Source organism: Lepidochelys kempii, chromosome 21 (genome assembly GCF_965140265.1).
Source record: "Lepidochelys kempii isolate rLepKem1 chromosome 21, rLepKem1.hap2, whole genome shotgun sequence".
Taxonomy (NCBI): domain Eukaryota; kingdom Metazoa; phylum Chordata; order Testudines; family Cheloniidae; genus Lepidochelys; species Lepidochelys kempii.
The window spans coordinates 6,553,824-6,568,114 of record NC_133276.1 but is presented as its reverse complement, the minus strand read 5'-3'; the positions used below and the strand labels follow the sequence as shown (position 1 = coordinate 6,568,114).

Here is a 14,291-nt window from a genome sequence, read left to right as displayed (position 1 = left end):
CACAGCGAACCGTGGCCAGTGACAGCCGCGATCGGCCGAACCTGCAGATGCGGCAGGTAAACAAACTGGTCCTGCCTGCCAGGGGCTTTCCCTGAACAAGCAGCGTTGCACACCACAGCTCAGGACATCTGTGTGGGGATTTTCAAAGCCGGATTTTTATTTTGACAGCAGCTCTTCATTAGGATTGCTGTATTTTGCTCAGATAAATAACCTCACATACACACAACAAACTGGTGCCTTATTCCCTGCATCAGTTTTTACTTCCCTTCAACTGATGCACGTTTTTGCTGTGTGACATTACAGCAAAACACAGATCAAAGAAGTCCCTTTTCTATCTTGTTCTGGAAGCTGGTTCACAACCACAGCCCTTCAGGACAGCTGGGAAATGGTTAAGCTGCTGATCAGCTGCCAAGGACACAAGTGCTAGGAACACCAGGGTCAGAGTGTGTGACTTTGGCACCAGATCTGTGGTCAGCTAGGTCACCTTCCCCACACACAAAACGCAGCATCCAGAGTTGCCGAGTTTTAGAACTAGGGTCCCCCCAGTCACATTCCCAGAAAGCTGTTTCCAACTCAGCCCTTGAGCATTTTTCAGGGAAAGATTGATTTTATATTTCAACTCTGCTCAGATCAGTTTGGGCTCCAACCAGCCCTTGGGGCAACCTCAGGACTAAGCCAGTCTCCTTGGACAATGAGGGGGCTCTCTGCCTGCCCACAGCCCCCGAAGTCGTCCCAGTTTTAATGCGGATCAGGTAGCCGACCACCCCACCATCCCTTCTGAAGGGCCACCTCATGGAAAATGTCCCACCGTTAACTAAAGCATGCCCGGCCTCTTCTACAGGAGCCATGAGTCAGTGATGTGGGGGCTAAACAGCACGCCTGGAGCTGCACAGCTAACTCCAAGTAGAGCGGCAGACAAGTGACCAAGGGCAGAACGGGGCCTTCAGCATGACCCCTTGTCTAACTTGTTGTGTGTGGACCATGACTGGAGAAATCATACTTCCACCAGGCTGCGCACACAGACCTAAGTGCTAAGGCAAAGAATAATCCCCCACAAACTGCAACGAGTGACTCAAGTCTCTGACGTCCAACTCTGATGAGAGATCCAGCAACATGGTGCAGCCGCTAACGAGAGCCCTAAGTAACCACGTGCCAAACCATGGGAGCTCTTGAAAAAGCACATTCAAGCACAGCAGAGAGTGAACTCCACAACAGCTGCACACGTAGTCACTGCTACACTGACCCTAGCCCCCAGCCTTCCAATACACATTAGGGCTCTCGAATAGCATTGCTCTTTGGTTCTAACAATTCCAGATTCAGAACAGAATGAGAGGTGGCTGTGTCTAGACCTACCATCCCCAGAAATGGAAGCAGATGCCTAAATTCCAACCCTCCCCAAGTGATGAGTTTACCTTAAAGCACTGGAGAAAGAAGTTTGCCATTGGTACTTCTCTAGCGCCCATCACCACGGTAACCAACTGTCAAGGTTCCTTCCCCACTCTGAACTCTAGGGTACAGATGTGGGGACCCGCATGAAAGACCCCCTAAGCTTATTCTTACCAGCTTAGGTTAAAAACTTCCCCAAGGTACAAACTTTGCTTTGTCCTTGAACCCTATGCTGCCACCACCAAGCGTGTTAAACAAAGAACAGGGAAAGAGCCCACTTGGAGACATCTTCCTGGGGAAGGCTTGATAAAAATCCTCACCAATTTGTATAGGTGAGCACAGACCCAAACCCTTGGATCTTAAGAACAATGAAAAATCAATCAGGTTCTTAAAAGAAGAATTTTAATTCAAGAAAAGGTAAAAGAACCACCTCTGTAAAATCAGGATGGTAAATACCTTAGAAGGTAATCAGATTCAAAAAATAGAGAATCCCTCGTGGCAGAGCCTTAAGTTACAAAAAGACACAAAAACAGGAATATACATTCCATTCAGCACAGCGTATTTTACCAGCCATTAAACAAAAGGAAATCTAACGCATTTCTAGCTAGATTACTTACTAATTTAACAGAGTTTCTGAGACGGTGTTCCTGATCTGTACCTGGCAAAAGCATCACACAGACAGAAAAACCCTTTGTTTCCCCCCGCCCCTTCCAGATTTGAAAGTATCTTGTCTCTTCATTGATCATTTGGTCAGGTGCCAGTGAGGTTATTTTAGCTTCTTAACCCTTTACAAGGGAAAGGGTTTTGCCTCTGGCCAGAGGGATTTTTTAGCACTGTATACAGAAAGGCGGTTATCCTTCCCTTTATTTTTAGGACACCAACCATCTCACAGTCCCATGCATTTATCCCTTCCTGTGAGGCAGGGCAGTGCTTTTACTTCCTTTGTAAAGATAGGAAAATGAGGCACAGAGAGGCTAAGTGACTTGCCCAAACCCTCACAGGAAGTCTGTGGCAGAGGTGGGAATTGAGCCTGCGTCTCCCAAGTCCCAGGCTAACACCCTAACCACTGAACCTTCTCTTTGTACACAGAGAAGCATGCCCTGGGTAAGGGAAAGCTTCTCACATCCTCCTTTGCCAGCGAGCTCTTGTCTTGACTAGGGACAGACCCCTGTTAGGCAACTTGGGCCAATTCATTCGCTAGCCCACATGCCCAGCCCAACTAGCACTGCGGAGTACTCTGCCCAGGAACTGGACAGCAATGCCTCATTTCACACAGGCCGCCACCACCACACGCCATGGTCCCAGCTTTTGAGTCATCATTGTCTTGGGACAGAATCAAGCCAGGTAATGGGATTCGGAGCCCAAGCCATGCAGTGTCCCCAAACTAAGAGCGGGTTTTAGCCTTACCTGTACTATGTCCAGCACCATGCCAGCAGCTACCATCCCAAACCCGGCCAGCAGGAAAGGGAAGAGGACCTGCAACCCGATGGAGAAGGAGGTCTCCTTGAGAGGGGAGGCAGGCTCAGGGCCCTGATCTGTACTTGCGTCATCGCTCTCGTTGCTCTGGCTGCCGTTCTCCAACAGGGCGTCCTCTTCTCGCACCCCTTTGGCGTTTGCATGGGACTCCAGCACCACCACCTCCACTCCTTCTCCGTCGGGCTCCAAGAACTCGGAGGGCTCCACGAGCTGCTGCCGGTCCGGACTGGTCAGGCAGTCTACGGGCACAGCCAGGATTGGCAGCACCACCCCATTGGTCTGGTGAGCCTCCTTCTGCTCCAGCTTGGAGGACATGCTGAAGGGCGGATGTCCCCCCCAACCCTCAACTTGGCAGGGCTACAGCAGGCAGCTGTCCCAGAAAAGACCTTCTGCCCAGGGCTCAAGCCAATGCCCCTTCTTGCATCTAGATGCCACCTCCTTTGTTCTTGTGTGCCTGCCCTCGACTGCAGAGGCTGATCCCCTAGCAGAGATCCCCATCAAGCACAATCCAGAAACGGGAGACACCAACCGCCAAACCGGCGGAGAAGAAGGAGATTCCAGATACAATCCTTTGGCTCTAGTTCTCCTGTTCCCAGAAGAAGGGGCTGTAGAAGCACACGCAGTCTCCCAGATTCTCTTCTTTGGTTCTTCACACTTTAGTACCTCTTCTTCCAACACTCCACATCCCCCACTCAGCCCTGGCTCCAGCAGCTGGACTTGTATTCAGTTGCTTTTAAGGGGAAGCAGGGAAAACATAAAAACATGAAACAAAGTCTTTCAAACCAGGGTGTTATAAAGCAGGATTTTATAAAAAAAAAGTTCGGGTGGGTGGGGGGAAATTTGGGTTCTATCCTTTTAAAAGAATAAAGGAAATTCCCCTGATTTCAGCTCCTTGCGTCATTCCAGGTTAATTACTTAACCAGGCAAGGAACTGGGAGGATCAGAGTTTAAAAATAAAGGACCGCTTGAATGAGTTCTCTTCTTTGGAGCTACAGATCTGCTTTCTTCTTCCCGGGGACCTTGCTTTCAGGGGGAGACAGTGCAGAGAAGTCTTGGTTGGTGTCTGGCAGCTGACAGCACTGGCCTTTTCATGCCTTACAGCCTCTTTTCCCTGCTCTCTGCAGAACAGCTGGGTCACCAGTCAGCTCCAACTACAGCAGTGAGCCTCGGCTGTCCTCCCGTGTAAGGGAATCTCTCACCTAACACCACGTGGCAAAGATGACTCTTAACTAAAGGAACAGGAAGTTCCCAGATAGGGTTACTTGGTGAGCCTAGCTTGCGCTGGCAGGGATGCTGGCATTGAGAGACGGCCTGGCTCACACCCACGCTCCAGGGACTGCTGCGCGCTTTCACCTTAAAACAGGAGAGAAACAAGCGATACAAATATTTGATCTAACCTTTCTGCAGTCAGCACAATGGCACATTCATTCAGCAATGCTTCCCTCCCATGCACTGGCCTTCAATGGCTTTACTATTCTGCTCTCCAGAACTATGCTGCTGAGCTAGTTAACCCTCCCTCACAACTCCTGGCACACACAGCAATGGGACAGTGTCAAATGGGGGGGAGGGAGGGGAGAAGAAGAGAGGAGAAATGGGGAGGAGGCACAACTCACACAGCTTATGTGTGGTGGATGGTCTGCCCTGTTCTGTTCCCCCCACCCAGCCCAGACATCTTCCATCACCTCCTCCCAACCTGTAAAGTCCTGCTTGGGATGCTCATGCACCAAAGTCACGAGACAGGGTGAACAGATGTGCTCAGTCCAGAGGACAAATACCATTGTTCAGCCATTGAGAGCCACTGTTGCAACGCCAGGCAGCGGACGCGCACACATCCCCAGATGGCCGGTTGCAGGCTCCAGACAGGCCTGACAGCAGAGTGGAACATTTCCCCAGCCGACATGCGGGTCAGCAGTCTCCGAGTTCAAGAGCCGAATTTCCCTGATCATTTGCAATAAACATAAGAGCAAGCCATAGAGCAGGCGTGGGCAAAATACAGCCCGCAGGCCAGACCCGGCCCATCTAACATGGCTGTCCAGCCTCCTCTGCCCCTCGCGATCTCAGAGTCCGAGCCGCTAGAAGTCCCACGGTGTAGCGAGCACTCAGGCAGGCTGCCTGCCTGCTGTGGCCCCACATCTCTCCCGGAAGCAGCCGGCTACTGCTGACACAACTCTGCGCACCCCAGGAGCGTGTGTGTGGGCGGAGGAAGAGGCAGCTCCACATGCTGCCCCTGCCCCCAGCACCATCCTCACACCAGAAACCAGCCAATGGGAGCTATAGGGGGTGGTGTTTGGGGGTGCGGGCAGCACACAGAGACCCCGCTGCCCTCCTTCCCCACAAAGGGGCACGCAGAGACGTGCCAGCAGCAGCTGGCTGCAGCTGCTTCTGGGAGCGGCGTGGGGCCATGGCATGCAAGCAGCCTGCCTGAGCCCTGCTGCGCTGCCAGCTGGGAGCTGCCTGTGGTGAGCGCCTCCTGTGGTAAGCGCCTACACCTCACACCCCTTCCCGCACCAGGTCAGAACCACCCCCTGTACCCAAACTCCCTCCCAGAGCCCTCACCCTCTCCTGCACCCCAACCCCCCGCCACAGCCCTCCTGCACCCAAACTCCCTCCCAGACCCCACACCCCCTCCATTAATATAGTAGAAATGTGGGGCCCTGACGACTTACAAAAATTCGTGGAGTGGCTCCCCTGTGAAAATTATTGCCCATCCCTGCCATAGCAGGATACCATGGTTAATGGGCACAGTCCTGAGCAGGCCGGGGTGTGCGTACTGCTGCCCTCTGCTGGACAGAATCACAAGTGCTTCATGGACAAGATAGGCCTTGGATTGCTGGAGAGCTGGAAGGTCAGGGTTCTCTCCCCGCTATTGAGGGACAGCTAAGTAACTTCGCTGTTGTACAAAAACCCCTAGCGAGTACCAAGTTCTACTCAGCGCTGGCTGGGAGCTCAAATACAAACCGAACACCCGCCCTCCTCCCAAGACACAATCCATTAGGTATCATACGCGGAAGGGGGAGCATGTAATGAGCGAAGGCATTTTACCACACTGAACCATCACTAAGTTTGGAAGGTGAATCCCAGCTTTGCTGAACGGATCTTGCAACGACAGTGCTATGACAAGCCACTCTGCTTGTAAGGCATACCCTGAACACAGGGTACAGTGCTGAGTGCAAAGCTCGTGGGACCCTAAGCCCCCAAGAGGAAAAACCCCACATGAAACTACAAAGTTTCAACCTGCTACCTTGACAAGTCTTCCTTCCCTTCTGCTGCAGGAATCTTTACTGGGGGTGGAGGAAAGCTCATTGTGGTACATTCTAAAAACCACCCCCCCAGGAATAGTGTCAATACACTAAGCAGCGGACACTGCTGCTTCGTTAACCACTGCCATTTAGTGCTTCCTTTTCACACTCCCTCGGACAGACTGATTCAGGCAACAGATGATTTATTATCATTACTAGCCATGTCACTGTACACAGGTCGGCCAGCCTCTGATTCAGGAATCTGAGTAATCCAGCCAGCTCCAGTCCAAATACATGTTTGAGTCACACCTCAAAAAACTCAACTTCTCCCCACTCACCACCCTGGCTGTTTGGATTGACGACATCTATTACCCACAACCTCCAGTCTAAGAGTGGAACAGGAACCTTCACACACACACACTGTTCACCTTCACTGGGCGTCAAGTTTTCCATGAATTAATCTCCTGCCTCTCTCTAGGTAATACCTAGCGCACCCCACCGATAACACCCCCAATGGCATCGGCAAAACCCTCCTGCTCAGAAAAAATGCCTTTTGAGTCAAGTACCATCTAATATCCACCCCAGCTATATCCCATTCAGATACAGAATTTTAAAAGGGACTTGCCCACCCCCAGTCCATCACCCCCACAGCCTACCCCCCCGACCCAATCACCCACAAGGCCCCTACGGGGAAAGGGTGTATCCAGGGGATTTAGAGGGAAAGCTGGAGACTGACCCATAAGCCTCCTTCCCTAAGGAAAAACAAATGTATTCCCATGTCACGTTCACCTCTCCGAGGCACGCTATCCTTACCGTACATGCCTTGGCAACCGTGGGAAGGAGAACGCACCCCAGCACCACCCATGCGGAGTCCCACCGCGGGGGGGTCCTATTATTGGGGCACCCCCAGGGGTGCCGGGGCAATCTGTACAGGGGGGACGCTGAGAGCCACTGAATGAAACCAAACCCTGTATCTCACGGAAACCACTTCAAGCCGGGGGGGGGCTGCTGCAGCACCCCCCAGGTCCAGCACCTGTGGGCGCCCCCGGCGCTCGCAACAGCCTGACGAGGAGCCTGACATACCCGCAAGGAGGCTGCATCGAGGGGCGGCTCCTTCACACACCACCCCCGCCAGCGAACTGCGTAAACCCCGCGGAGGCGGCAGGTCCCCCCACCCAAATAAGAGTCCCCAGTGCCAGCAGGAGCGGGGGCGGAAGGGGGGGGGGGTGACAGGGACGGACCCTGGAACAGGGCAGGGCACATCCCCCCGCGGGTGACCCGCCAGCAAGTTGCACCCCGCGCCCCCGGATTGCGCCAGGCTCCCGGCCGGCTGCAGGGACCCCCGCGCCGAGCACTGACCTGACCTGCCCTGGGAGCGGGAGCTGCTGCTGCTGCCGGGACCCGTCCGACCCCGTCCGACCCCGGCCTCCGTCCCTGCCCCTGCCCCTGCCCCGGCGCGCCCGCCGCTACATCGCCACTGGCCCAGCCTGCGCTCCCGCGGAGCCGCCGCGGCCGGAGCAGGGAGCTTGACATCACCAGCCGCCAATGGGGGCTCGGCGCCTGCGGCTCTGCCGCCTCGTCACTGGACGCCGCCTGCTGACGCAACAGGCAGCCCGCCCCCGGGCCGGCGGAGGGCTCGATGGGCAGCAGCGCTAGCCAATCAAAATGGGGAAAGAGGCCGGGGAGGCGGAGCGAGGGGGGGCCTGCCCCGTCGCAGGGAGGCGGGGCTTCATGGCGGAAGGAGCCAATCACGGGCTGCCTGCAAAGCTCGCTGGGCCTGGCTGGTGGCTGCGGGTGCGCACGTGTCTGGCTGTCGCTTCCCCGAGTAGTGTGGTCTGGTCTCCGGGGGTGGGGGCTAGGAGCCCGGACGCCTGGGTTCTTTTCCCAGCCCCAGCGAGGGGATTTGGGAGCCCGGATGCCTGGGTGCTTTTCCCAGCTTGAGCGGGTTGGGCAGATTTGGGAGCCCGGACTCCTGGGTTCTCTTCCCAGCCCCAGCGGGTGGGGGGATTTGGGAGCCCGGACGCCTGGGTTCTGTTCCGAGCCCCAATGTGGGGGATTTGGGAGCCCGGACTCGTGGGTTATAGTCCCAGTGCTGGGACAGGTATGAGATCTAGTGGTAAAAGCAGGGGGCCTGGGAGGCCTGTCTCCTGGTTGTATTCCCAGTTTAGAGAGTGAGGTGAAGTCTGGGGGTTAGTGCTGGAAGCTGGGACTCCTGGGTTCTAGTCTGGTTCTGCCACTGATAGAAAAATTCTTGGCAGCATCCCTTTAGATTTCTAGACCCGAGGGACTGAGGTGACGTTTTGAAGGTAATTGAGAATTTTATTGCAGGATTAAGAGTAGCAGCCTGTTAGTCTGTATTTGCAAAAAGGAAAGGAGTACTTGTGGCACCTTAGAGACTAACACATTTATTTGAGTATAAGCTTTCGTAAGCTACAGCTCTCTTCTTCAGATGCATTCAGTGGAAAATACAGTGGGGAGATTTATGTACATAGAGAACATGAAACAAGGATCCAAATCCTGTTTACGGCAAACTCCCTCCTCCCCCTGACAAAAATACACCAAATGCAGTAATTCCTGCTGCTGAGAACTCATTACTCGCTGCTCTGTAGGATTCAATTTCTCTGAATGAAACCAGCTTCTCTGATTCAGACAGGGTTTTGGTTTTTTTTAAACTCACCAGTGGAACTTTTGACCAGCTGTTATTTTTCCTTCCTGCCTTTCCTTTCCTCCCAGGAAATGGTCAACGGCAAGTTACTACCTAGAACTGATTACGTGATCCCAGGCTTGGTGCCTTAGAGACAGGTCCTGAACCAATGGCTTCTGCAGCACGCTAGTGCAAGGGCGAGGGAGAGGAAAGGACGGGGGCAGGGGTGCAACACAGGAACTGCTTCTGGTCTGCTTCCCCACCACACACAGTGTGAGTCAAATATTATTGAAGCTAGTGACCTCATCTCTTAAAATAAAGAAAACAAGGCCGTCAAGGTTGTGGAGCAAGGAGAGGCGTTCTGATGGAGACCTCTAAAGAGTTATGTTTTGTGTTATTTAACCCCTCTGTGCTCAGAGAATTACAAGGAGTTGTTTTTCTTTTAGTATTTGGGATGGTTGTTTTGGAAGGGCACAGTGAATCGGACACACTTGAAAGCGAGATTGGCATTAATTAAGCACCATGCTGTCCGGTGTCAGGTAAGCTTTTCCCATAGCGCTCCACTGATGAAGGTCGATCTTGATACAGGTTTCAGAGTAACAGCCGTGTTAGTCTGTATTCGCAAAAAGAAAAGGAGGACTTGTGGCACCTTAGAGACTAATAAATTGGTTAGTCTCTAAGGTGCCACAAGTACTCCTGATCTTGATACAGGTACCTATGCACTGCTTCACCCATGCACGTCGGTCCGAGCACTTAATTCACATTGCTACTGAAGCCTCGCTCGCAACTCTGCCAGTGTACCTCAATTCCAATTTTTAACACCTACTGTTATTCCAGCGGGGGTTCCTGCACACAGCTCTGCTGATGCACCCATGGTCTGAACAGAGAACAATGGATTCTGATCAGGTCAGAAAACATACAACGGATGCCTTGCCTATATATATATATATATTTTTTAGTCTAACCTGTGGTAAGTTGGCAGTTACTGTGGGTCCTAGATAGCCACCTAATCTACCTATCTACTTTTTTTATAGTGCTCATCCTCATAATATCTGGAATCTGATATGAAGGCTGAGGAGACTTTGGAAGGTCAGATCTTTAGTTGGTATAAATCGGCATAGCTCCGTTGATCACAATGGAGTGATCACAGTAGAACTACACCGATTTACACCAGATGAGGATCTCACCCATTAGCTCTTTGCTGATCTCCAAACTTGCTGTCCCCGGTCAACTCCTGTTTTCTTGATTGCTCTGCCAGACTCATGTGAAGTGGTGATCTGTCCTCTCTTTTTTTTTTTTTTTTTTTTTAAAAGAGCAATGGCATTGAATAAAAACCTGGATCCCAATATCCATGAGCTGTGGGGAGGTTCAGCCCTGGATTCAGATCTGGTTGTGCAGTTTGGGCCCACCCCACCATTTTAGGAAAGTGCCACTCCCGCACTGCATGAAAAATGAAGTCTGCGGTTTAAACTTTGCACATGTGTTTGCCCCAGCTTTACAAAGATCCACATAGGATTTATATTTGCTTTGTTAATCTGGAAAGAGTAGTGGAAGAGTGAGTGTACACTGTCATTTTGAAAATCAGCTGCATGACTCATGGAAACAGTGTAATCTATCAACATGGCAGTTAATGTAAATGTTAATATAAATCTATATTGGCTGAGAATGCACCCGCCTTGCTTTGCTCTGTGCCCGAGATTTGGGAAGCATGTCGCTGCCAAGAGGTGTGTGTGGCTTGGGGAGCTAGCAGTACATGTACAGCGTATACATTTCTTTTCCATGCAGAGCTTGAATGACCAAATGAGGAGCGGGGAAGGAACTCAGCAGCTGATCCTGGAGGTGGCAAAGACAGCTGGTGGCATTTACAATCCTGCTCTCATTGACAGTGAGGAGGAAAATACAGCATTGCTGGTGCCACTGAAGGGGGAATTTGCCCCATGTCTTAGACACAGGACAGAATCAAAACCCTACATCCAAATATCCCTGAACACTGGGAATGCCATACATTGGAGCCAAACTTCACAGGTGAGCCCCATGTGTCCACTGAAGTCAAAGGGAATTTTGCCTTTAAATACACTGGAATCAGAGTTCTCTCTATGTACTTATCTGAGCACCATTACCCTAATAATCTCTCCACACACATCAGAGGTAGGGAAGTATTATTCCCATTTTTGTTGATGTGGGAACAGAAACACAGAGGAACTAAGGCCCAGGCCCTCCCAAGTATTTAGACGCTTAATTTCCATTGAGATCAATGGAAGTCAGGAGCTTCAGCACCTTTGAGGATCTGGGTCGAAGCGACACAGGAGGTCTGTGGCGGAACAGGAACTTGAACCTAGGTTTCCTGTGTAGAGTGACCGGCTACTTCCTCTTCCTCCCTTGTCTTGTCTTGTCAGCCAGCCACATCAAACCTCCAGCTCTAAACTCTGGATGGGAGGGGATGCAGGTCCACTTTCCAGCCCCCTCTCTGTGTAAGACAAAGCTGAGTTCTATTTTATGCTCCCTCCCTTAGGGAACTGATTCAGAATTGTTTCCTTCGCAGTCATGTTACAAAATGAATCAGTGTTTAATGGAACAATAAACAGAAAATGAAAATATCAAACCGTCTGGATTTATTTCAGCTAAAATGACACTATGCCAGATTTTCTAACCTTCTATAGCAAAGCACTGAGGCCCTTGGCAAAGACTTCACTCCTTGGGGCCTGCAAGTGCTAGAGCCAAATCCTCAGCAGGTGTAAATCACCAGAGCCCTGGCTCAGTAGTAATCCTTCAATAACCAGTTCCCATTGACTTCAACGGGGGCCGTGGGTGCTCACTCACCACCCTGCCATTGCACTCAAAATCACAATGCATAGAAGTGCAAGATCAGGCCAATTAGTTAATCCTCACAACCCCTCCACCCCGCTGTGAGGGAGGGGAGTATGAATCCCATTGTACAACTGGGGAAAGTGAGGCACAGACAGGCCAAGTCGTCCCCAAAGCCACATCATAAATTCATCCTAGAATTGGGAATAGAACCCAGGAGTCCTGACTCCTGCTTTGATGCCTTGATCATCTTGCCACAAGATCATCTTATTTCTTTTGTTCAAGAGAACCTGACTTTTAGGACTCTCTTTGTTTACCCCTTATCTAGGCATTACAGGTTTTGAAAATCCATGTGCTCTGAATGCTTGCCCTCCCCACCGAACACAAAAACAACACACACAGAAGTGTGACCTTGTTTATTAACAGCCAGGCCAGCTGCATGCTCAGGAAGTGGAAGCATGAAGGAAAAAACCACTGAGATGAGAAAACAGAAATAGATAAAGTCCAAAACGGCTGCACTGACGTGCAGAGATCACACAGGCAGGAGGATGAAAGGGCAGGAAATGGGTTTTCAATTGCAGGGCAGCAGGTACAAAAGGCAGCAAAATGCTTTGGAAAGGAAACAATTTACAATCTGGCCACACTGGATCTCAGAAGATTAAGCCCGTGCATTTTACACCAGCCACATAATTTTTATCAGTACTAAACTGTTGACACTGGAGAACTGCATTGTGCAGGAGCTTAGTAATGGCCTATGGATTCATTAGCTACTAATTGGATCAAAATGGAGGGTCCATTATGCTGGATGCTTTACGAACAAACAGAAAGAAAGTCCCTGCTGTGAAGATCTAAAAGACTAAATAAACAAGATGGACAAAGGCTAGGTAGCAGAAAGGAAGTGTAATTATCCCCATTTCACAGATGGGGAACTGAGGCTCAGATGCTCAAAGGTACCTAATTCCCAGGTCTCTGAGGTGTGCAATTCCCAGGTCTTTGAAGATTTGGGACAGAAAGATTTAGTGAGTTGACCAGGGTCACACAGGAAACCTGTAGCAGAGAGATGGTTTAAACCTGCATCTCTTGTGTCTTAGTTCAGGGCCGTAGTCACAAGACCCTCCTACAGTTCCAAGTCACCAGACTGAATACAGCCTGGGCTGACAGTGACTGAGAATTCTGGTCAATCGAGAACTGGGTGTGGAAGGAGGGTGCTAGAGCTCAGTCTAAATCTTTGTGGGCCAGGTGTCTATATCACGAACAAACCCCACTGTGGTTAGCACAAACTGGCAGTCTCAGCAGGGCTGAATGGGCCATGGAGCCTGAATTACCCCTAGATGGGTCACTCCAGGACAGGGTCAATTCACATGGGCAGGAAGCATAGTATGATGTGTGCCCTATTCTTCAGAAAAACACTGGACCTGGGGGCTGGGTTCACCAGCTCTCAACGCAAAGGGGAGCACCAAGCAACTTTTCTTTACAGAGGGGTAGGTTGGGATGTGACTGCCCAGCGCTGGTGTATCCAGCTTTGACGCATGTGCTGCGCAGGGCGTGACGAATACAGTTAAGCATCTCCCACGCAATTGTCCAGTGCTTTCCCCTGCACTGAAGCATCTGGGCAGAGCACAGCGGGACGGGCCCTCACTTCCTGTGTTCCGTGAAGCCAGGGGTTCCTGTGTCAACAGCTGCTGACTTGGCGACCAAGTGGCCACCTGTCGCGTAGAAATTGAGGACATGCTTAACATTTTTTCACCTCATTCTGGATACAGCCTGAGAGCTTGTTTAGATTCATAAAATGGGCTGGAAACAGAATGTTATCACAGGAGAACTCACAGGCCTGATCGGGGATGACTGGGTGGGGGAGCTGATATTAATGAGCCTGGAAATAACAGCAGTGCTGTTCAATCCCTCTTATCCCACCCACTGGATGGGGCTGCTGCCTCCCCACAAAGGCCCCAAGGAGCAGTGCTGGATTAACCTTTTGTGATGCCCTGGGTCAGCACTAAGGATGTAGATAATGAGAGCCCCCAGAACGGTAATAATAAGGATGAAGAACCCACGAGCTTTGGAAAGGATATAAACTCTCCTGCTTCAGAGTAAAAGCCCACAAATGGGGGTCAGGATGAAACTTCCCCTGAGTGCAGGTTATCCCATAGCTATCTCCTGGGCTTTGCGCATCTTCCTCTGAAGCAGCTGGTGCTGACCACTGTCAGAGACAGGAGGCTGGATTGCATAGTGTGATCTGGTATAGAAATTTCTTTGTGCTTGTTCTGCTCTCCTTCTTTGGTCTGCTCCACATAAGAGCAAGGTATGCAAATAACCTGTCCCACCCTTTGCATCATGAGCCAAATGGGTAGCTAGCATCCAGTTAGCCACACGGTTACCACTTAGTCATGCTCTCGCTTGTGGAGCAGCCAAGGACCGGTCTGCACTACAAGCTGGAGCTGGCTTGTTAGATGCCAGGGTGGCATGTGACCAGATTATCACCAGGTTCCTTGACATGCTTCTATGTATAATGCAAATCTGGGACACTGTCTCCAAGAGATGTTTGTGAGCATCCCCTGGGCTGTAAGAAAGCACAACGGAGTTGGAGAAAAAGCACGATGGAAACTGTATGAAAAGCTGCCAGTGTCGTATTTGGTGGCTTGGATGTTGACTCTCACGTTCCATCGCCCCAGGCAATCCATCACTGCTGAAGAGTGCTTATTCTTTCTACTCCTCCCTGCTTTAACCGCCCCTGAATGCGG

At 51.2% G+C, this 14,291-nt stretch overlaps 1 protein-coding gene across 8 annotated transcripts in view; it reads right to left on the bottom strand.

Moving 5' to 3' along the window:
- The window catches only part of SLC41A1 (solute carrier family 41 member 1), a 30,345-nt gene extending 22,671 nt beyond the window's left edge, over positions 1 to 7,674 (bottom strand). For 2 of the 8 annotated variants that reach the window (XR_012155815.1, XM_073319871.1), the window contains exons 1-2: positions 4,638 to 5,355; positions 2,794 to 4,215 (exon numbers count right to left, since the gene is read on the bottom strand). Coding sequence is in view for 6 of the 8 variants with exons in the window: in XM_073319871.1 (XP_073175972.1) it covers positions 2,794 to 3,177 (384 nt within the window). In the remaining 2 variants the exon portion in view is untranslated. Of the gene's footprint in view, positions 1 to 2,793; positions 4,216 to 4,637; positions 5,360 to 7,460 lie in introns of those variants that run through there. The other 6 variants (XM_073319872.1, XM_073319873.1, XM_073319874.1 and 3 more) reach the window with 6 other exon arrangements.
- Positions 7,675 to 14,291: the final 6,617 nt, after the last annotated feature.